This window comes from Zalophus californianus, chromosome 7 (assembly GCF_009762305.2).
Source record: "Zalophus californianus isolate mZalCal1 chromosome 7, mZalCal1.pri.v2, whole genome shotgun sequence".
NCBI lineage: Eukaryota > Metazoa > Chordata > Mammalia > Carnivora > Otariidae > Zalophus > Zalophus californianus.
In genome coordinates this window covers 109,291,521-109,315,160 of record NC_045601.1, presented here as the reverse complement: position 1 = coordinate 109,315,160, position 23,640 = coordinate 109,291,521, and the positions used below count along the sequence as shown (strand labels likewise).

Genomic DNA, 23,640 nt, shown 5'->3' with positions numbered 1-23,640 from the left:
TTCTCTGTGACCATTACATCCCACCTGCACTACTGCCAAATCAGTCATTATGAGGTAGTGCTTTTTTAATCATGCCGGACCCCTGCTCAAGGAAGCATGCTGGTTTTCATTTCTTACTGCATCAGATCCCAAACTGTTTCTATATGACATCTAAGCAGCTTGGCCTCCTCACGCCTTTCAATGTCAGACTAGGAATCCTCGGTATTTCCACACACGAGCACAAACTCCTCTTTCAGTGCTATTAATTACTACCTGTAGTCTGGGAGCCCTTCCTTTCTCATTCGTTCATGCAGCGTGTGGATATAGAGTGCCATCTGTGGGCATTATGCCAGGAACTCTCCTAATTCTGTGTGCTACCAATAGGACTTTGGTCAAGTTACTTAGGCTCCCTTGAGTTCCTTCACCTGTAAGGTAGGCTTCTGTTGATACTTCATAGGGCCATTGTGGGAATTTCATGCAGTAAGCCATAATTGGCACCTACTTAGCACGTTACCTAGTGCATGGTGAGGGCTCTGTAAATGCCGGTTATTATTCTTACTCATTGTTCAAGACCCCACTGCAGTCCTGCCACCTCCAGAAATCTTTTAGCTTTTTCTTAGATCACGTCAGTTGAAGCTTCAGAGCCTTGGTGTGGAGGAACTGAAGGCAGTTATTGTGGAATGTTGGAAAAAGCTTCTGAGGACTGATCCTTGCCTTAACACTGCAGATTTTAAGTGAGAGGGGGGCATGCAGAATTTAGTGGAAAGAAATGGGAAATAGTTAAGAAATAGTGAAATGGGAGCCAAGAGGTTTGGGCATTAGTTCTTGCTGATCTGCTGACTAACTTTCTCACTCTAGTCCAGGCAAATCATTTTATCCATCCAGGCTTTGGGTTTATCTTCAAAATGAGTGCATTAAAATAAATGTCAATGTCCTTTCCAGCCCTGCCAGCTGCTTAGTATTTAAATATGATGATCAAAAAATCATGGCACAAAAAATACAATATGAAGTGGTTTCTCTTGGCCACCTAAAGACCCTTAAATTTGAAAGGTAAAGCACAACACAGGTTCTTTTAGGAAAGAGATACACTGTCAACTCTGGAGTGCTTGGAAGTGGAAGGCCAGACTTAACACTCCTTTTACACAAAGGTTATCTCTTCTTTCCTTATGGAGCTGCATTTTAATCCATGTAGGTAGACTTAGGTACATACCAGGACTTTGGTTTACTTAGCAAAATTGTATGTATTCCCCTTGATGATGAGAAGTGAGAGCCTTGAGTTCCTTGTTACTTTTGCAAAGGATTTTAATCACTATTATGCTTTGTCTCTAGGATCCAAACCAAGCAGATGAAGAGGCAATGACACAGATCATCCGAGTGTCCTAACCCCAGGCCATGTGATGGAGCAGATCAAGGTCATGTTCCTCGCCACTGTTTCCCACTGTTCCAGGAAATTGATCACCTCTTCCAATGGGACACTGACGATTATGTGCTGCCCTTTTCTACAGGACAAACCACTTAGTTCTTAATAAGTGGCTCAGTATTATAATTGCAGCGATGTCTGGCAGATTGAAGTCACAAGCCTTTGTCTTGCCCTTTCAGGCAGGACCTATTTCAGACTGTTGATGACATTGACATTTCATGGATTAGGATGATGCAAGGGACCTGTGCACATAAGTGCACACACAGCACTTATGTTGGCTTCTGAAGCCAGCCAGCCATCTTAGCAAGGGAGAACAACCTTCTCAACCGAGACTGAAATCAGGGAAGCCGATGCCCACTCCTTCCCTTGGAATCTAAGCAGCATCCATCCCCTCTGATGGGGGATCTCAGGCTGATTCACTGGACACTTTGTATTCAGAGGTGGCTTCCAGGCAAGGAAGTTCCATCTCATGACATGGAAACAATAAATTCTCTGAGATACATTCATCTAATCTGTGGTAATAATAGGAATCTCTGTCTACCCAGATGATAGGTTGGTATTTTTGGACTCCAGCCAAGAAAAGCTAACTCTGGGGATAGAATGACAAAAGACTCAAGCACTAAAATTATAAATTGCTGAATCTCTCTTTTTTTTAAAGCTTTGGCAAGTTGTGGTTTGTCTGCTGACAGATCATCTGGACCATAGTTTTTGCTTCTGCTACTTATAAGACAATTTAGAGGGTATTGGACCTTGAAACTGCCTTTCCTACGTAGAGAACAGAACCATACAACAACTTCCTGTGCTGAAGTGCTGAGGACATTTGTAGTAACTCCTAAACAGAGAGCCAAACTAGAATTTTTTTTTTTTTTTTTTTTTTTTAAGTAGGCTCCACACCCAGCGTGGCTTGAATTCACATCCCTGAGATCAAGACCTGAGCTGAGGTCGAGAGTTGGATGCTCAACTGACTGAGTCATCCAGGTGCCCCTAGAGATTTTTAATCGTAGGCTCTGTGAGAGCATTTGGGGAAGAGAAGGGTTCACACGTGTTGCAGTCTAGCGGAAGAGAGAGTAGTATATATACCCGCGTGTTGTCATATAGTATGATTCTCCAGGGGATGGATGCCTGGGATGGATCATTAAGGTGAAAAGAATTTACATTTATACTATAACCTTTTAACAAGCATGGAAAGGGAGAAGTCTGAGAACTGCTCTTTGACAATTTCTGTCTGGAAAGCATTGTTCAGTAACACTCTCCTGGATATATTCCAGCTTACCTGCTCAAGTTTAAGGTGAATGTTGGCTTCACTCCTGCAGCACTTTGTTTTGTGCTGACCCCAGAGAGTGAACATTCTCTTTCTTCCCCTGGCAGCTGATTCTTTGGTGCCAGTTTCCATGTTTCTCCTTTTCTACATAGGCCTTGTACAGCAGGAAGGTTTTTACATTGCATCCACATTCTGGGGATAAGCTGCCAACTGGTAATGGTGATGCTGGCAGAGTCAAGAATTGGGCCACATTTCCCAGAATGGGCTGTGCCTCAGTAATCTGTTTCTTTGCTAGATGTTGAACCTGGGGTAAACTAAGATGATATTTCAGAAAAGAGTTACTGCCTTCTCTAGAAACAAGGAAGACTTAATTCTTTCGAAGATCATTTGGGTTTGATTTAAATACCAAGAGTAAGAATTGACACTTTCTTTGATGGTTTCACTCAAATTGTATTAAGAGGAAAAGAAAATAAATCCTCTGAAGAAAATACCACAAAGGGAAATAATTGTAATGGTGGAAATAGAGGTACAGAGCTGTGCAAAGAAAGCAGGAAGTAAAGTATCTCTCTAGTCCTTGGTATCTGTAGTCACCTGTCCTGGCTTCCAGATGTCAGGAGAGGCCAAACCCTTTGGTAGGCTCACTAGAAACTTCTGGCTCTTTTAAGTTTGACACATTGATTTTATTCAGTAGGCCCCAAGATTTTCAGATGATAGTTCACTAAAAACAATGAGGAATTTGTATCCCTTGGTTTGTTTAGGAGTCTTTAAGATGCAGAGCTCAGAAAGAAAGTCCTCAGATCTAAGCCAACAGCAGTTAAAAAATCCTATTTATTTGTGTCTGTAAGTTTGTACATAGTAACAACCTCATATTGTTGCAAAATTTTTTTTCCATGAGTTTGAGTTGTATTTTTTTTTTGAAAGAAATGCTTCAGTTGTCATTTTGTCACTGCATTTCAGATAGCTCATGGCCCTTTTATTGTGGCCATTTTAGCACATCATAATAACCCACAAAGTGGGGGGTTGAGGTTTGGATTTTTTTTCTTTGTTACTAGTTCTTTTATTTGTCCTTGTGACTATAGTGATGACTTCATAGATGCAGAAAGAGTGAATGGATGAGTGAATAATTGATTTAATGCATAGGTATTTCACTTCTTGAGTGCTCTTTTTGGCAAGATAATTGTAAATGTATATATTTTAATTGCACTGGTACATTGAACATGTCAGTGTCTATACCACTGGACCAACAGAGCTTTTTCTGGCTGTTGGGTGCCTGATAATAATGTCTTGATTTTCCTTTGGGACTCAACAATATAGGTTTTTCTCCCAGCAGTAGGGGGAGTACAGATGATCATTGATGTCATTGCAATTGTTATTTTTTAAAATAAATTTGTAAAAATACTAAAAAGTGATTTGAATTTTCACATTCCTTGGGCTCTAGGTTGTTTATAATGTTGAAATTGTGATCTTTGTAGACAGACATGGGAGCTCTGTAGATAGTGTCAAACTTGTAGTGTCCAGGCCTCATAGTTGTATGTCTCCCCTTACTCTCCTTTTCTTGCCTTTTTGCCTTCCATCCTGCTGAGGAGGTAATCTCTGCCACCTGTGCACTGATTGTATATTTTGTCTTACTACTGGAAGTGTTAAACAAAATTTGATGAAGTAATTCCACAAGCAAACTAAGCCTTTTAGTTATTGATGTGGAGAACAAAGGTAAAAGAAATACAGAAAAAAAAATAAATTTCCTTACCACTTACAGCCCACTGACCAGTACTTGAGACAGGCAGAGTGGCCTTCCTCTAGGAACTCAACTGCCTAGATGTTAATACTTTGCTGTGGCAAAGGCAACCTTAGTTTGACATTAGCTCGACCTCCAGGATCCTGTAAGTTTCCTTTAACATACTAAATTCATTTGGAAGCTTCCTTTATTTCTACTCCCCAAGATATATGTTGGCAATCATCCTCCAAGCATATGGCCCCACTGATACACATCTGAAGGGTTTCATGACTAAGATTTTAGTAGAGGATAATAAATGGCCCCTTGGGGCCTGGAAACCTTGTTTCCAAACTCCTTAGAGACTTTCGCAATCCCTAACCACCTCCCAACTTGAAAGGATACAATCAGCCACTGCTCACAACCCAGTGCAGCTCTTTCTGCCCAAGGTCCTGTCCCTGTGCTTTAATAAAACCACCTGCTTTGCACGGAAGACGCCTCAAGAATTCTTTCTTGGCTGTTCCGCTCCCAAACCCCAACATTTTCACATCAGTTATCCCCGAAACAGCATTGACTGGGTATTGTAGAACTAAAGATAGTGAAGCTATAATTTTAAAATTTTGTTTCTGCATAAAAACAAAACACGGATGCTTTCCTGATTGTTAAAAATCCACAACACACTCCTACTATTAATAATGTGAATTCTCCAAGAATCTGAGTAACTGACAGGCAACCTCAGGCATTTACCACACAGGGAACCAGGAGCTGGAACTAGAGCAAAGCAACGCCAGGAGCACACTCAGGAGACACTCTGTAGACCTGTCCTGGCAGGTAAGAGAAACAGAAGAAATGCTCTAATTAAGGTACTGACCATGAAATAGCCTTAGCCTAAGGGTGATAAAAAACCATACTGAGGTTGCTTTAGTCAGATGCTAATGGAACATTGCCCTTAGAAATTCAGAGGTGAGCCAGCATTTCACTCTGGTGATAGAAGACCCCTCTATTGACACTATCTGAAATAATCTGTCTTATTGCAGAAGCATTTTCACGGATAAAGATTTTTAAGCGTCATCTTGACTCTTGAACATGCTCGCCCTCCCCAAACCTGCTGCTTCTCCACCTCCCAGAGACCAGAGCAAGGGCGCAGGGGGCGGGAGGCAGGTGGGGCGGGGCGGGGCCCGCGGCCACCCTGGATTGGCACCTCCCTGAGGAGGCCCACACTGATTGGTTGGGGGGAGGGACCCGCCAAGGCCGCCGTTGCGGATTGGCTGCTACCAGGAGGACCCTCATTTCCGGTAGCTTGGCGGGCAACCACGCCCCCGCCATGGCGACCGGCGAGCGGGTGGCGGCGCAGCCTCTGTGGCCCGTAGAGGCCCGGTTGGCGGCGCTGCTTCCCGACCTGCTGGTGTTCAGGAAGCCCCGGCGATCGGAACCCGAGCTCGCCACGGCCCAGGGCGTCCTCCTTGGCGTCCACGTGACGGGTGAGCGGAAGCGCGTCGCTCTCCCGCCCTGCCCGAGGGGCGGCAGTTGAGGCCTGGCTCCGAGAGGAGGCGGCGGTTACAGGCCTGGCCTCCGGGCAAGCAAAGGCGCGGCGTAACTGCTCGCCGCCGCCTCGGGAAACCTGGAGGGTCAGGTTCAGAGCTGGAGAATTCCTTCCGGAGTGTTCTGGCGTAGCCCTAGAGTTCACTGAAAGGAGACTCAGAAACGGGAAAGGACTTTTGCGGGACCACTCGGCAGGCTTTGAACCCAAGTTTTCTCCCAATACGCATACCGCTTCAGCCCGTTTTTTCCGCTCAATTAATTCCTTCTTTGGGTCCCTAAGTGTGTGCCCGCCACTGCTCTAGGAATTCGAGATCCAGCAGCTACTTCGAGAGTCGCTCACTTAACAAATATTTGTGGAGTTTGTGTCATGGATCTGAAGATGAGTGATCTGAAGGTGCCTGACCTCGAGGAGCTCACCATCTGAGTTCTCCATAAAGCTTTAATCCATCCCCCTCGTCATTGGTCTCTCTGTCCCTCACATGGGGCGAAATCCCATTTCTCCCTTGGCCAGGGAGCTTCAGAGGGTATGGCAGAAACGGGTTAGCTGGCTAGAGGAAAGAGGGTGCTTGTGGGTGAATCTTCATCTGCAGCTCCTGGAAACGAAGCGGGTGTGGCTCTCTGGATTCCCAGAGGCGGCAGGCAGCCAGCCTGGCCCCTAGTATGAATGAACACTTGTTAAAGGATAATGAAATTACTCATCTGGAGATCTGCTTCTTTACACTGGCCTGATGCGTGCAGGGGATAGAGCCTAAAAGTTCAGGATTTGCAGCTAACGTAATTTTTGTTTTGTCGGCTAGGGTTTACAGCATTAATGGACAGGTTCAGCCTGACCTGCAAGTCGGAACATGACATGGACAAACTGGCCCACATCTTCAGTTATTACATTAGTGACATCGTGGAGCGTGAGTGACTATTGTAGGGAAGCCAGGAGGTGTGGTGCTGGGCTCCTGAGGGTTTGTAACAGAAGGGGGTCTGGGCTACTTGAAAAGATACCAAAGGGTTATTCCTTTATTGTTACTCATCTTTTATTTCTTCTTTCTTGCTACTGACAGGCTAGATTTTTGCCTGTATTTGCCATTCTACCTAGTCTCACATTCTGTTGATTCAATGTTCAGAAAGGGGGGGAAGAAACTAATTTTAATTTTTACTTTGCATGTGTATATTTTATTTCAAAATAAAGTATTCCTCAGGTTGCCTCTTCTAACAATAATGTAATGTGCCACATGTGTTTATATCCGATATAATTTACAAAACACCTTTCCATTCTATTATTGCATTTTGATCCTGTGTAGTAGGAATGAGTGTTTTCTTCATTTTCTGCCATGTATTAAGCTTGTGGAAATTTGCCTAATCTGGGGAAGAAAAAAAAAATCAGCTCCTTACATGTGCAGTAAACATTTTGAGTACATATTCTTTTTTTTTTTTTAAGATTTTATTTATTAATTTGAGAGAGAGGACAAGCCGGGGGGTGGGGAGGGGCAGGTGGCGGCAGAGGGAGAAACAGACTTCTGACTCGGGACTCGATCCCCGGACCCTGGAATCATGACCTGAGCTGAAGGCAGATACTTAACCAACTGAGCCACCCGGGCGTCCTTAAGTGCGTATTCTGTGATATACACTGTAAAAGGTCAGGGTGTGCAAAAACCTACTTTTGAGGCGCTTTCTGTCTGGTTAGAACTACCCAACAAATTAATCTGGTCCTGAAACTTTTAGTAGTTATGTAACATTACCTTCTTTTATTGACAGTGTCCATACAGTCATGTCCATAATTCTGAGATTCATCAGAATTTTTACTTTGTGGAATCTCCTTTAGGAACTTGTTTATTTGATTCACCCCTTATCTCTGAGGAACAGTTGTAAAAGGTCTTTAGATTTTTCTTGGGCGCCTGGGTGGCTCAGTTGGTTAAGCGACTGCCTTCAGCTCAGGTCATGATCCTGGAGTCCCGGGATCAAGTCCCACATCGGGCTCCCTGTTCAGCAGGGAGTCTGCTTCTCCATCTGACCCTCTTCCCTCTCGTGCTCTCTATCTCTCATTCTCTCTCTCTCAAATAAATAAATAAAATCTTTAAAAAAAAAGTCTTTAGATTTTTCTCAAGTTTAGATGAAAGGGAGAGATAGAAATTATGTATGTATTATAACATGAGGAACTGCTGGGTACTAGAAATACAGGGGAAAATAAGACAATACCTGCCCTTTTGAAGTTTCCATGTTAGTGGGAGAGACAATAAGTAAACAAGGTAATTATACATTATACATTTTATAAAGGAAATAGGGTGTAATGGTAAAGAATTGTAGAGTGAGAGTTTTTTTCAGGTAGGGTGATCATAGGAGGCTCCTCTGAAGTGTTTAAGCTGAGACATAAAGGATGAGAGAAACCTTGTGAAGAGTGAGGAGTAAAGTATTTCAGGCAGAAGAATGCCAAGTGCAAAGCTTCTAAGATGGGAGGAAGCTTGCCGTGTTCTAGGAACTAAGAAGACCAGTGTGGCTAACACATAGCTAGCAGGGAGAAGAGTGGCTTGAGGTGAGATTGGAGATCATTGAACTCTGTAGGCCATAAGGAGTTTCGATCATATATTTTTGTATAAAGGGAAACTTAAAAGGTTCTGGCAAGGGGGTGATGTGGTCCGATTTACATTTTTGAAAGCTCATTTTAACCACCTTAAGGCAATTGGATTATAGGGAGCTGATGGAGGGCAGGTGGTAAGAATAGAAGCTAGAAGAGGCAGTTGTAGCAGCTGTGGAGAGATGATGCTGATTTGGTCTAGGGTAGTGGTTCTCAACCTTGGCAGCACATTAAATAACCACTCGGGGAGCTTTTAAAAATCCTGATGTCTAGACTTTACCTCAGACCAATTAAATCAGAATACCTTGGGGTTAGCCAAGAAATAAAGATTTTTTAAAGTTTCCCAGGCTATTCCAGTGTTGAAGCCAAGGTGGAAACCATTGGTCTAGAGATAAGGCAGTGGAGCCATAAGGAGATGAATTGATTTGAAATGTGTTTTGCAGGTTCAACAGACAAGATTTGCTGGTATATTGATATCAGTGGGAAGTAGTGAGAAAAGCGACTCTCAAGGATTTTTTGGCTTTCATAATTGAATTGATGGTGGTGTCACTTACCGAGATGGGCAAGACTGGGCTTTGAGAAAGAAAATCAAGGGTTCTGTTTTGAATATACTGAGTTGTCAATAAGTCATTCAAATGGAGAATGAAGTCAGTAGCTATGATTGAGCCTGAAGCTCAGAGAATAGATCTCTGTTAGAGACAAAAAGTGAGTTGATGGCATAAAGATGTTACTTAAAGTTAGGAACTGATTGAGTCCACATGAGGAGAGTGTAAATAAAGAGCCTAAGACTGAGGCTTGAGGGACTCCAGGACAGATTATGATTAGAGAGAAAGAATTTAAAAAAGAGACTATAAAGCAGCCAGTTAGGTGGGATATTGTGGTGTTCCTGAAGCCAAAGGAGAAGTAGTGTCTCTGGGGAAGGAAGGCTGGGGCTGGCTGAGTTGAAAAGTATAAAGTACAATGCTGTGAGAAAATACTGAATTTAGCAAGGTGAATGCTGTTGATGATCTTGATAAATTTTAGTGAAATGATGGAGTTGGGAGTCAGATGCGAGAAAGCGGAGAAGAGAATGGTAGAGAAAATGTTTAAGAGTGAACAGGATATGAGGAACAAATTGTATATGGCCAACTCTTTTGAGAATTTTTTTAATGGGGATGTAGCAGAAAAATGGAGCTCATAGCAAGGGAAGGTAGAGTGTTGTGTTTTGTTTTCGTTTTTTAAGATATTCATGGAAATGATCCAGTGGAGAGGAGATAAGGGAGGGAGTGAAGCTCTTGAAAGGGTGGGAGGGGCTAGGATCCAGAGCCCAATGGGGTGACTTTGAAGAGAATAGGAGTATCTCTTTCATTTTCAAGAAGATGGATATAGATAGATACACTTGGGGAGAAGCTAAGAGAAAGAAAAGAGTCCCTTGGAGAGAACAAATAGGCTAGAGAAGATAGGAGGAAAAACTTAGTAGGCCATTCTGATCGTATATAATTCTGCCATGATATAGTGTATCTGATTTTGATGCATTTTCCTCTCTCTCCTTTACTTGATTTCAGATGTGCTGTGTTTTGGAGGAGATATCCTAAATATCACAGGTATTTTTCAGTTTTTCTGAATATTTAAAGGACTGTAAGTGAGGAAGACTTCATTTAGGTGGAATTTGGCATATTTGTGTATTCAGCATTGTTTGTTATTTAATATGTACTTGGCCCTGGGGAAACAAAGAAGAAGACACAGTCATTGACTCAAAAGTTCTCTCAGTCTAATAGAAAAACCTTGCCCATATTAAGTTCCCAGGTGCTTTACATTTTGCTTAATTAAATGACAAAAATAAGTGCCTATAAAGCACTTATTTGCATGAGAAAACTAATGAGAAACTTAGTCCTTAAGAGCAGAAGCTATGTGTAAGATAGGAGTCAAAATCTCCTATTTGGAGAACTCTCAGGACCATTAATAGCTATATGCTACAGAGTTGGCCTCTTTTTTAAATTTAAACTTAATTAAGCCACCCTTGAAATTAGATTTGAACATGAACCTACATTTTATGAATCTCTTAGCTAGTACCCCTCCCATTCTGTTAGTATACTGGTGGAGGGAAGATTATCAAAAATATTTTTTTTTTAAGATTTTATTTATTTATTTGACAGAGAGACAGCGAGAGAGGAAACACAAGCAGTGGGAGAGGGAGAAGCAGGCCTCCCACTAAGCAGGGAGCCTGAAGTGGGGCTCAATCCCAGGACCCTGGGATCATGACCTGAGCCGAAGGCAGACGCTTAATGACTGAGCCACCCAGGCGCCCTATCAAAAATACTCTTAAACTAAAGGAACATTTCAGCTTCTGCCTTGTCTTGTTTTTTATGATGAGTGGTTTTGAGGCTCTAAGGCAGTATTTTAACCAAGCATAATGTACAGGGCCAAGGAACCTTGCCTGACACCTTGCATGATATCTTCTGCATTATTGGGAGCTTTACCCAGATCAGGTGAATCCAGATATTTGATCCCTGTCAACCTGTCTTGTGTGTCTGCAGGGAATGTGCTTCTGGCACTCTGGACAGTGAAACAGAATCAACTCAGTGACATCATTACCCTGGTGGCAAAATGCAGTCTAGAGATACAGGAGAAATTTGGAATCTACCATACCAGAGAAGGCCAGGACCTGCAACTAAAGATAGGTAATAGCTACTAAAAGAGTGATCAATTAAAAAAAAAAAAAAGCACTATAAAAAATTCAAAATATAAATGACAACCTGAAAAAAAAATATCTGCAACTTATATACATAAAGGGTGAATATTAGAAATAGAACACCTAGAAATCAACAAAAGACTAACTTTTTAAGAGAAAGATGGGAAAGGACACGAATAAATAGTACATAGACAAATACATCTCTTTTAACATGTGAAAAGATGTTTAATTTCATAATAAGAAAAATGCCAATTGAAAGTACATTGAGATTATTTCTCACCTATAGATACCAAAAATTCATATACTGACCACACTGTTGATGAGGCAGTGAGGAATAAACACTCATATACACCGCTGATGGGAGTCAACAGCGGTACAACTTCTATGAAGAATAATTTTGGTAATCTCTATTGAGATTCCAAATGCATTTATTCTTCAATCTAGCAATCCCACTCCCAAATATTTATCCTATAGGTATACCTGAGTGTGTATGAAATATTATAGGTACGAGATTATTGATTGCAATATGGTTTGTAATAAAACGATCTATAGGAGACTGGTTAAATAAACAATATGTCTACTCAATGAGATTTTATGCAACTTTAAAAAAAGATATTCTGATATAGCAATATTTTCAAAATATAGTTGAGAAAAAGTAAGATGCAAAGCACTGTGGTATGCTACCTTTTATATAAAGACAAAAAAGAATTTTTCTTGTTTGTTCATATTTGTAGAAACACTGGAAAGATATAAGAAATGAATAAAAGTTACCTATTGGAGGAAAAACAGTGTTATATTAGTTTCAGGTGTACAATACAGTGATTCAACAATCTCATACATCACCCGGTGCTTACCACAAGTGCCCTCCTTAAATCCCCATCACCTATTTAACCCATCCCCCCACCCCCTCCCCTCTGGTAACCATCAGTTTGTTCTCTATAGTTAAGAGTCTGTTTCTTGGTTTGCCTCATTCTTTCTTTTTTTCCCCTTTGCTCATTTGTTTCTTAAATTCCACATATGAGTGAAATCATATGGTATTTGTCTTTCTCTGACTTATTTCCCATAACATCGTACTCTTAGCTCCATCCATATTGTTGCAAATGTCAAGATTTCATTTTTTATGACTGAATAATATTCCATTGTGACACACACACACACACACATCTTCTTTATCCATCTTTTCATAAGATGCTCTACATCACTCATCTTCAAGGAAATGCAAATTAAAACTACAATGAGATATCACCTCACACCTGTCAGAATGGCTAAAATCAAAAACACAAGAAAACAAGTGTTGGGGAGGATGTAGAGAAAGAGGAACCCTCTTGCACCGTTGGTGGGAATGAATGCAAACTAGTTCAGCCATTGTGGAAAACAGTGTTGAGTTTCCCCAAAAAGTTTAAAAGAGAACTACCCTATAATCCAGTAATCACACTACTGGGTATTTACACAAAAAAATACAAAAACATTAGCTCAGAGGGATCATGCACCCCTATGTTTATAGCATTATTTACAGTAGCCAAATTATGGAAGCAGCCCAAGGGGCCATCGATAAATGAATGGGTAGTATAGACTTTTTAACAATATTTGTTCCTCCAATCCATGAGCATGGAATGCCTTTCCATTTCTTTATGTCATCTTCAATTTCTTTCATGAGTGTTTTATAGTTTTCAGAGTACAAGTCTTTCACCTCTTTCATTAAGTTTATTCCTAGCTGTCTTATTATTTTTGGTGCAATTGTAAATGGGACTGTTTTCCTAATTTCTCTTCATTATTGGTGTATAGAAATACAACAGATTTCTGCACATTGATTTTGTGTCCTGCAAATTTACTGAATTCATTTGTCAGTTCTTGCAGTTTTTTGGTGGAGTGTTTGGGTTTTCTACATATAGTATGTCATCTGCAAATAGAGTTTTACTTCTTCTATTTACTTCTTCCTTACCAGTTTGGATGCATTTTATTCTTTTTTGTTGTCTGATTGCTATGGCTAGACTCCCAGTACTACATTGAATGCAAGTGTTTAGAGTGAACATCCCTGTTTTATTCCTGACCTTAAGGAAAAACCTCTGTTTTTCTCCATTAAGGATGATGTTAACTGTGGGGTTTTTATATATGGCCTTCATTATGTTGAGGTATGTTCCCTCTAAGCCTACCTTGTTGAAAGCTTTTATCATGAAGGGATATTGTACTCTGTCAGATGCTTTTTCTTCGTCTGTTGAAATGATCATATGGGTTTTATCCTTTCTCTTATTGATGTGATGTAACATGTTGATTTGTGAATATCGGACCACGCTTGCATCTTGGGAATAAATCCCCCTTGATCGTGGTGAATGATTTTTTTAATGTATTGTTGGATTCAGTTTGCCAGTATTTCGTTGAGGATTTTTGCATCTATGTTCTTCAGAGATATTGGCCTGTAGTTCTCTTTTTTTGTGGTGTCTTTATCTGGTTTTGGTATCAGGGTAATGCTGACCTCATAGAATGAATTTGGAAGTTTTTCTTCTATGTTTTGGAATAAATAATATGAGGAGAATAGGTATTAACTCTTCTTTAAATGTTTGGTAGAATTTGCCTGTGAAGCCGTCTGGTCCTGGACTTGTTTTTTGGTTGGGAATTTTTGATTACTGATTCAATCTCCTTACTGGTAATTGGTCTATTCAAATCTTCTATTTCTTCCTGCTTCAGCTTTGGTAGGTTGTATGTTTCTAGGAATTTATCCATTTATTCTAGACTTTCCAATTTGTTGGCATTTAGTTTTCGTTATATTCTCTTATAATTGTTGTATTTCTGTGGTGTTAGTTTTTATTTCTCCTCTTTCATTCATTTGTGATTTCATTTATTTGAGTGCTCTTTCTTTTTTTAATGAGTCTAGCTAGAGATTTATCAATTTTGTTGATCTTTTCAAAGAACCATCTCCTGGTTTTATTGATCTGTTCTACTTGCTTTTTAGTTTCTATATCATTTATTTCTGCTCTAATCTTCATTATTTCCTTCCTTCTGCTGGTTTTGGTTTTTGTTTGTTCTTTTTCTGGCTCCCTTAGGTGTAAGTTTAGGTTGTTTATTTGAGATTTTTCTTGCTTCTTGAGGTAAGTCTGTATTGCCATAAACTTCCCTCTTAGAACTGCTTTTGCTGCATCCCAAAGATTTTGGACTGTTGTGTTTTCATATTCATTTGTTTCTGTGTACTTTTTGATTTCTTCTCTGATTTCTTGGTTGACCTATTCATTGTTTAGTAGCATATTGTTTAACCTCCATGTTTTTGTGGTCTTTCCGGATTTTTTCTTGTGGTTAATTTGTACTTACATAGTGTTGTCGTTAAAAAAGGTACATGGTATGATTTCAGTGTTCTTGAATTTGTTGAGGCCTGTTTTGTGGCCTAATATGTGATCCGTTATGAAGAATATTCCATGTGCACTTGAAGAGAATGTGTATTTTGCTGTTTTAGGATGGAATGTTCTGAATATATCTGTTAAGTCCATCTAGTCCTGTGTGTCATTCAAAACCATTGTTTCCTTGTTGATTTTCTATTTAGATGACCTATCCGTTGATGTAAGTGGGGTGTGAAGTCCCCTACTATTGTATTATTATCAATTAGTTCCTTTCTGTTTCTTACTAATTGTTTTATGATTTGGGTCCTCCCATGCATAAATACTTAAATTGTTGTATCTTGTTGGATTGTTCCTTTCTTATTATATAATATCCTTTTGTCTCTTGTTATAGTCTTTGTTTTAAAGTCTATTTTGTCTGATATAAATATTGCTACTCCAGCTTTCTTTTGTCATCCATTTACATGATAAATATTTCTCCGTCCTCTCACTTTCAATCTGCAGATAATCTTTGGTCTAAAATGAGTCTTTTGTAGGCAGCATATAGATTGGTCTTGTTTTTTTATCCACTCCGTTACCCTATGCCTTTTAATTGGAGCATTTATTTCATTTGCATTCTAAGTAATTATTGATAGATGTGTTTTTATTGTCATTTTGTTATTTGTTTTTGTAGTTTTTCTCTGACCCTTTCTTGTCTTTCTCTCTTTCATGGTTTGCTGGTTTTCCTTGGTGATATACTTGGATTCCTTTCTCTTTATTCTTTGCATATCTATTAGTGGTTTTTGATTTATGGTTACCATTAGGTTTGTACATAACATCTTCTGCATATAGCAGTCTATATTAAGTTGATGGTCACTTAAGTTTGAACCCATTCTTTACTCCTCTTCCTTCCACGTTTTAGGTATATGGTGTCATATTTTCATCCTTTTTCTGTGTGTGAATCCTTTGACTTTTTTACAGAAATACTTACTTTTACTGCTTTTGTGTTTCCTCCTTATCATACACTCACTTATGGTCTTTCCTTTCCACGCAAAGAGTCCACTTAGTATTTCTTGTAAGGCTCACTTAATTGGTCATGAACTCCTTTAGTTTTTGTTTGAGAAACTTCTTATCTCTCCTATTCTGAATGATAGCCTTGCTGGAAGGGTATTCTTGGCTGTAGATTTTTCCCTTTCAGCACTTTGAATATATCATACCATTCTCTTCTGGCTTGCAAAGTTTCTGCTAAAAACCGCTGATAGCCGTATGGGGTTTCTCTTATATGTAATTGTCTTTTCTCTTGCTGCTTTAAACATTTTTTTCTTGGGGGTGCCTGGGTGGCGTAGTTGGTTGGGCGTCCAACTCTTGGTTTTGGCTCAGTTCATGATCTCAGGGTCATGAGATTGAGCCCCATGTAGGGCTCTGTGCTGCATGCAAAGTCTGCTTAAGTTTCTCTCTCCCTCTGCCCCTCCCCCCCAAAATCTCTCTCAAATAAATAAATCTTTAAAAAAAATTTTATCACTCTTTTTTGCCATTTTGATTACTATGTGTCTTAGTGTAGACCTCCTTTGGTTAATTTTGTTGGAGGATCTCTTTGCCTCCTGGATCTGGATATGTGTTTCCCAGATTAGGGAAGTTTTCAGCTGTTGTTTCTTCAAATAAATTTTCCTCCCTTTTCTCTCTCTCCTTCTGGAACCCCTATAATGTGAATGTTATTACACCTGAAGGCATCACTGAGTTCCCTTAAGTCTATTCTCAGTTTGCATAATTCTTTCTTCTCTTATTTGTTTAGCTTGATTACTTTCCATTACTCTGTCTTATAGTTCATTAATTTGTTCCACTCCTTCTTCCCCCTGCTGTTGATTCTATCAAGTTTATTTTTAATTTCATTTATTGTGTTTTTCATCTCTGGTTCTTTTTTATGTTTTCTGTCTCTCTCTTAAAGGTCTCACTGATGTCCTCCACTCTTTTCTTGAGTAAATATCTTTATGATCATTACTTTAAATTTGCTGTCTTTAATTTGCTTGCTTTAAAATTGCCCTGAATGAAGGGCAAAAGTTGACTCTACCTATTCATTTATATTTTGAGGAGCAGCCTGAAGAATTATATTCTGAATTATATGGCATCTCTTCTGTCCTCTTAAATTTGCTATCAGCCATGTTACTTATCTCCATTTTACTTAGGTCTCTTGCTGTGGTTTTGTCCTGTTTTTTTATTTGTGATACATTCTTCTGTCCCCTCATTCTGCCTAACTCTCTCTGTCTGTTCCTGTGTGTTTAGGAAAGTCAGCTACATTTCTTGCTCTTGAAAGTAGTGGGCGGGATGTGTACTTTTAACCTAGTGGCACTGGTCGTCCTCCACAGGGCATGTGTAGCTGCTGCAGAGGCCGAAGGAGCTGGGCGCTCTGGACAGCATGCAAGGGCAGGGGTGTGTAATTTTAACAAAGTGTGTGCATCCTCTATGGGAGGTCAGGAGATACAGTGTTGGCAAGGATTGCTTGGGCCTTATGGGGGAGGGGATCCACAGCACCAGGACTGAGGCAGTTCTGGCCGGAGGGGGCAGGGCACAGTATAAGCAAGTTAGGGAGCAAGTGCCGGCACTGCACTCGTTCCCACAGGTAGCAGCTGTATGTTTATGATGAGGGGCAAGGAAGGAAAATGGCACCTGTCAGCTCCTTTGTTCCTGGAGAAGTCCCTCAGTGAACTCTGAGATTAGTAACTGGCTCTCCTTCCTATAAGCCACAGATGCCTTTCAAACTTTGGCTTCCAAGCTGTATCTCTGCACGCTATTTTCTGTGCTGTCTTTTTAAGGGCAGGGGCTCAGCTTCCTGTCACTGGCTAAACTCTCTCAGAGCCAAGCCCACTGTTTTTTAGAGTTCCAGGCTTTAAGTCCCACTGGTAATAAGCACTAATGAAATTCAGCCCCTGTGATTTTCAAAGCCAAATGCTATAGGGATTTCTCTTCTCCTTGTAGGCTCCCCAGTGTGCTTCTTGCCCTTCTTCTTGTCCATGGCTCCCACCCTCCAGCAGTCACACCCACAGGGTTTAGATTCCCACTGAGTCCTCACCATTCCTGCCCTCTTCGATGTGGCCTCTTCTCTACATTTAGGCTTGGAGTTTGGCCAATCTTTGGGTCTTTTTTTGGGTTGTTTGCTCTGATCCAAGTGTTATCTAGTTGTGTCTGGGACAAGGGGATTTTAGGATCCTCTTACTGTACCATCTTCCCCGGAAATCAGAATCAAGAATTTTTATGTATATTCTTTATATAGCCTGATTTTTGAACTATGTTATTGTATTACATAATCAAAAATGTAATACAATACAATAAAGATTTAAAAGCACACAGAGGCAAAAATTGCATCAATGACAGAGTCAGGATTAGAGGGGAAGCTCTATATACAAAACTCCTTCACAGAAGTCCAGAAACATCAGGAGGTTTCTGAATGAAGGGCAAAAGTTGACTCTACCTATTCATTTATATTTTGAGGAGCAGCCTGAAGAATTATATTCTGAATTACATGGCATCTCTTCTGTCCTAGCATTTTTTTCTTGTTTTGCTTTTTGTTTTATTGATAATTCATAATTGATACTGTACATATTTGTATACTTTTGAAACCATCACCACAATTAAGATAATGTACATACCCATCACTCACTAAAGTTTCCTTGTACCCTTTTATAACCCCCCTCCTACCATTCCCCTCCCTATCCTCAAGAAATCTCTGATCTCCTTTCTGTTATTAGAGATTATTTTGCATTTTTAAAGAATGTTGTAGCATGTATCAATAGTTCACTCCTTTTTATTGCTAAGTAGTATTCTTTTATATGGATGTAGCACAATTTGTTTATCCATTCACTTTTTTTTTTAGGAAGTTCTTTAAATGTTTTTATTGTTATGTTAATCACCATACATTACATCATTAGTTTGTGATGTAGTGTTCCATGATTCATTGTTTGTGCATAACACCCAGTGCTCCATGCAGAACGTGTATCCATTCACTTTTTGATGGACAGTTGGGTTGTCGATTTTTGGCTATTACAAATAAAGCTACTGTGAACATCTATGTATAATTCTTCAAAGAGACGTGTTTATTTCTCTTGGGTAAATACCTAGAAGTGAAAAGTCTAGATCATATGGTAGATATATGTCTAACATTTTATGGAATCGCTTGTCTTTTTCCCAAAGTGGTTATACCATTTTACATTCTCCCCAGCAATGTGTGAGAGTTCCAATTTGTCCATGTCCTTGTTAACACTTATTACTGTCTGTTTGAAGAACTTCTTTTAACATTTCTCATAGTGTGGGTTTGCTAGATATGTGTTAGTTCAGTTCTTGTATGTCTGAAAAAATCTTTATTTCACCTCTGTTTTTTGAAAGATATTTTCACTGGGTATGGAATTCTAGGTTGACGGGGGATTTTCTCTCTTACGTTAAAGTTGTTTTCTAAGCAACTAAAGTCACAGGACATTAGGTACAGTAGATGGATTAACAGGTGGTGAATTTACCATAATTTACCATAATTCCCAGAACAATGAAGAAACTAGAAAAAACACACAAAGTAACAATTTTCAAGATACTGGACATCAGGTAATAAAGGACAGTGATACCTGAGAGATAGGAAACAAACAAGGTGAACCCTCTGATACCCTAGCTTACTGCATGGAAGAGTTTCCAGGACTTCTAGCTTGCAGCATTTCCAACAAGAAATCTGCTTTCAGGGGCGCCTGGGTGGCTCAGTTGGTTAAGTGACTACCTTCGGCTCAGGTCATGATCCTGGAGTCCCGGGATCGAGTCCCACATCGGGCTCCCTGCTCAGCGGGGGGCCTGCTTCTCCCCCTGACCCTCCCCCCTCTCATGTACTCTCTCTCACTCTCTCAAATAAATAAATAAATCTTTAAAAAAAAATCTGCTTTCATCTTTATCTTTGTATATAATGTCTTCCTTCTGCTGCCCCCCCCCACCCTGGCTGCACTTACGGTTTTTTTCTTTATCACTGGTTTTGGGTAATCTGATTATGATGTCCCTCAATATAGTTTTTTTTCACTTTTCTTGTACTTGCAGCTCATTGAGGTTCTGGATCTATAGGGTTTGGGGCTTTATCAAATTTAGAAAATGTTCTGCTGTTATTTTTCCAAATAATTTTTTCTCTTTTCCTCCTCCTCTGTCCAATTACACACATATTAGGCTGCTTGAAATTGTCCTACAAGTCATTGATATTGTGTTCATTGTTTCTTTTTTTCTTCCTGTTTTCATTTTGGATAGTTTCTATTGCTGTGTTTTCAACTGTACAGACCTTTTCTTTTGCAGTGTCTCTACTTATTCAGTCATTTTTCTAGGTTCCTGAATATAGTTATAACTTATAATGTTTTCTTATTTACTAATTCTGTCATCTGTGTTATTCTGGGTTGGGCTTGATTGATTGATTTTTCTCCTCATTGTGGATCATATTTTCCTTTTTCTTTGCATTCCTGGTTATTTTGGGTGGGTTCCAGACATTGTGAATTTAACCTTGTTTGATGCTGGGTTTTTTTTATACTTCTATAAATATTCTTGAGCATACTTCTGGGATGTGGTTAGCTTGATTTTTTTTCAGGTTTTGCTTTTAAACTTTGTTGGGTGGGACTAGAGCAGTGTTTAGTCCAGGGCTGGTTTTCCCCCATTCCTGAGGCAAACCCCTTCTGAGTACTGTACCTAATGTCCTGTGACTTACTAAGTTTGACACTCTGGCTGGTGGAAACAGGAACTATTGCCAGCCCTGCGTGATACTGGGGGTTGTTCCTTCTAAACTCTTCAGGTGGCTCTTTCCCTGGTTTCAGGTAGTTTCCTCACATTGATGTACTTGTTAGTACTCAGTACTCAGCTAAAGACTTGTAGGGGACCTGGTACAAATCTCTGGAATTCTCTCTCTGTACAATTCTCTCCAGTACTCACAGTGCCCTGTGAACTCTAGCCACCTTGGCCTCCTCAGATCTTAGCTCTGCTTCCTCAACTTGAGGAGTCCTCTGGGCTATATCTGGGCTTCCCCTCCCTGAGAAGTCCTGGAAACTCTTCCATGCAGTAAACTAGGGTATCAGAGGGTTCACCTTGTTTGTTTCCTATCTCTCAGGTATCATTGTCCTTTATTACCTGATGTCCGGTATCTTGAAAACTGTTACTTTGTGTGTTTTTTCTAGTTTCTTCATTGTTTTAGGAATTATGGTAAATTCACCACCTGTTAATCCATCTTGGCCAAAAGCATATATCTCTGCGATTCTTTTAAAACCAATTTCCCTTTGTTTTTAGCTTAGATTGGGTAACTTAGCTAAAGGCAGGCTTAACTTGGATATAGTTCTTTTTCCTCTGGCAAGCAAACCGGTTTTTTAGCCATATTAGCAGTGAGAAATGCCTCAGGGTAAGAAAAACAGGAGATAGAATAAAAGTGTATGGCAAAGCCCAAGTCTGGTAAAATACTGATTGGTATTTTATCTGGTAAAATCACTTAGCCTTGATTATATGTTGAGGAGGTGGTATAGTCACTGTAGCAACAGTTTCTGAGCATAACCATTCGGTCTCTGCCATCACGACCTAGCTGTTTATTAGAAGAACAATTTTTTTTTTAAATGAGGATTTTTTTTTAAGATTTTATTTATTTATTTGAGAGAGAGAGAATGAGAGACAGCACAAGAGGGAAGAGGGTCACAGGGAGAAGCAGACCCCCCCGCCGAGCGGGGAGCCCGATGTGGGACTCGGTCCCGGGACTCCAGGATCATGACCTGAGCCGAAGGCAGTCGCTTAACCAACTGAGCCACCCAGGTGCCCCTAGAAGAACAATTTAAAGAGAGGAATCTTGGAGGCCTAGGATCTCTTGCCTCTTCCTCCATACAACCCAGGCTTGTTTGAATGTCTCTGGATATGCTTAAGACAGAAGGAAATCTGAGGCAAAGTAATATTTTTGAAGGTACGCTTACCTAATATTTTTGCAATAACAAGACTGGCATGATACATAGAGCAATGTGCATAGTTTTCTAATTGAGTTTGGCTATTCACCGCTGGTCTCCTTTTTTCTGGATAGGTCTATCTGCAGGTCGGATTTCCCAAGTTATTGTTGGAGATGAGCAGCGACAGTACCTCTTGGTGATTGGACAGGATGTGGATGATGTCCAGGTAGCTCAGCGTTTGGCTCAGGCAAATGAGATTGTCTTGTCCTGGAACTGCTGGAAGCTCTGTGAGCAGTATATGTTTGAAGTGGAAATCATGAGGGAGGATGAAGCTGTGAAGGTAGGAGGCTGGTCCCATCCATTGCACATCCTGAAAAGGCCTTTCTACTACACAGGGCAGTCCTCTGGTGCTGGTCACATACGGCTTGACCAAACCAACAACCATTAGAACTCTATTTTGGAGGGAGGTGGGGGATATCCTCCCAGGAAGTTAGATGAGGCAGAAAAATAAGACTGGAAAGATACACTGATCAACAAGGGAAATGGCATCCTCAGCCCCTCTGTTAAGGGACCAACAGTAATCCAGTCGGTGGGTGGGCGCCCAGTTGAGCAGTTTCCTTTCTGTAGTTAAGAGATATGCGGATCACTGACCCATTTGATTTTGATGAGCATTTTGACAAGTGCCTTGATTACCTGCCACATTACCGGACAAGTGCTGGTAAGTTACTTGGTCCTTTCTCCCCAAGCCCAAAATTTCAAAGATAAATTTTCCACATGGCTGGAGACATTTTGTTTTTTTCCTTTTCTCAGATACTCTAAGAACCGCCCTGGAGTTGGATCCAGACTCTGCACTTGAACAAACCCTGCGGAAGCATATTATGAAAAACCTCTTGAAGAAGGTTATTTCCTAGTTCTTGAGTCATCGTGTAGACTGTGTGTGTGTGTTTATGTTGACAGGTGTACATTTATATGTGATGACCTTTTCATACTGATCCAGTTCATCTCCTGCTCTCCGTTGTAATGCTGACAGGTTTCCCCATCTTTACCAGTTCCTGTGATGACATGTCTTAACTTCAGATTTCTCAGTTCTAGCAAGTGGAAGACATATTTGTTTTTCAGTTTGTCCCTCAAGAAGCTAGTACATTGTAAACAGGGTAGAGAGTATATGCTTGGTAAATATGTGTTGATTGTGTATATATGAATCTGTATGAATCCCTTAGTAATGATATAATGACTAGTAGAATGGACATACCAAATTAACTCAAAGAGAAAACATAAAAGTGTGGCAAATCTCATCAGTGAATTAGGTTTAAAGTCAAATAGTTTTAATTCCAAGTGTACTGGTTTGTACATCTTCTATACTTCTCAAACCTGAATTTTAAGTTTTTTGTCTGACATCTGTAAGTTATTTTCTCATACTCACCATGGAATATAGAATTCAAATGCTTAAACATGATACTGAGAGTTGAAGAGACAGGCAAGATAACTCACTGTGTCTTTGTAGATTGATGAAGGGCAGCCTATGGAGTATATATCTGAATTCCGTACTGTGACTATGGTTTTGGTCAGCCTAGAGTTCCACAAGACAGCATGGATGTTGCATTTGTGTCATCTTATCCAGGAGGCTGCCCTGTACATCTCTACAGTCATAGAGAAAGGGGGTGGCCAGCTAAGCCGGATCTTTATGTTTGAGAAAGTAAGTACAAGGAAACTTGACCCATCAGCATTAAAGATGAGTGAGGAATAATAGTCTTGTTCCCCACATAACACCTGTGTTAGTCAAATTCCCTGCTGTTTATTTTGTGACAAGCTATAGGACATCAAAGGTTCAACTAATAATTGTTAAGGAATGGGATGTTCTAGTTAATTTCATTTTCAGGGTAACTGAAGATTATCTCCATGTCCTTTTTCATTCAATTCTTGTTGAAAAATCTTTGTCAGAGCAAAAGCATATTTTTCTGGTTCTATTAGTAAAGTGAGTGTAATCAGATAATTCTGATAATTGAGGAGCTTGAAAAAGAGCAGTATCATAATACATGACATTGTAGGTGAATAAAAATGTGAGTAGATAGCTCAAGGCATATACTAGAAATGGAATTTTTGAAAAGTTCTTAACATCAGTTTTTCTTGTGTTTTAAATTTCAGTTCTTTGAAGAGTTAGTTAAATCAAGATTTTATTTCTTCTTTTTTTTTTTAATCTCCGTGTTGATGTGGCCCAGAGTGTCCATTTCATGAATCTTGTAGAACTCAACATTCCTAACAGAAAACCAG

The 23,640-nt window shown here is 40.0% G+C and overlaps 2 protein-coding genes across 29 annotated transcripts in view; both read left to right on the top strand.

Moving 5' to 3' along the window:
- NFYA (nuclear transcription factor Y subunit alpha) overlaps positions 1–4,083 on the top strand; it is a 30,040-nt gene extending 25,957 nt beyond the window's left edge. For all 10 annotated transcript variants that reach the window (XM_027603307.2, XM_027603300.2, XM_027603308.2 and 7 more), the window contains one exon: positions 1,309–4,083. In XM_027603307.2, coding sequence (XP_027459108.1) covers positions 1,309–1,362 — 54 coding nt within the window. In that variant the 3' untranslated portion in view covers positions 1,363–4,083. The remainder of the gene's footprint in view (positions 1–1,308) is intronic.
- Positions 4,084–5,689: 1,606 nt separating this feature from the next.
- LOC113926582 (adenylate cyclase type 10-like) overlaps positions 5,690–23,640 on the top strand; it is a 55,775-nt gene continuing 37,824 nt past the window's right edge. For 15 of the 19 annotated variants that reach the window (XR_003521365.2, XR_003521364.2, XR_003521366.2 and 12 more), the window contains exons 1-8: positions 5,690–5,852; positions 6,711–6,815; positions 10,021–10,059; positions 10,993–11,136; positions 21,504–21,709; positions 21,997–22,087; positions 22,180–22,268; positions 22,874–23,065. Coding sequence is in view for 16 of the 19 variants with exons in the window: in XM_027601668.2 (XP_027457469.1) it covers positions 5,696–5,852; positions 6,711–6,815; positions 10,021–10,059; positions 10,993–11,136; positions 21,504–21,709; positions 21,997–22,087; positions 22,180–22,268; positions 22,874–23,065 (1,023 nt within the window). In the remaining 3 variants the exon portion in view is untranslated. Of the gene's footprint in view, positions 6,438–6,710; positions 6,816–10,020; positions 10,060–10,992; positions 11,137–21,503; positions 21,710–21,996; positions 22,088–22,179; positions 22,269–22,873; positions 23,066–23,640 lie in introns of those variants that run through there. The other 4 variants (XM_027601674.2, XM_027601673.2, XM_027601672.2 and 1 more) reach the window with 4 other exon arrangements.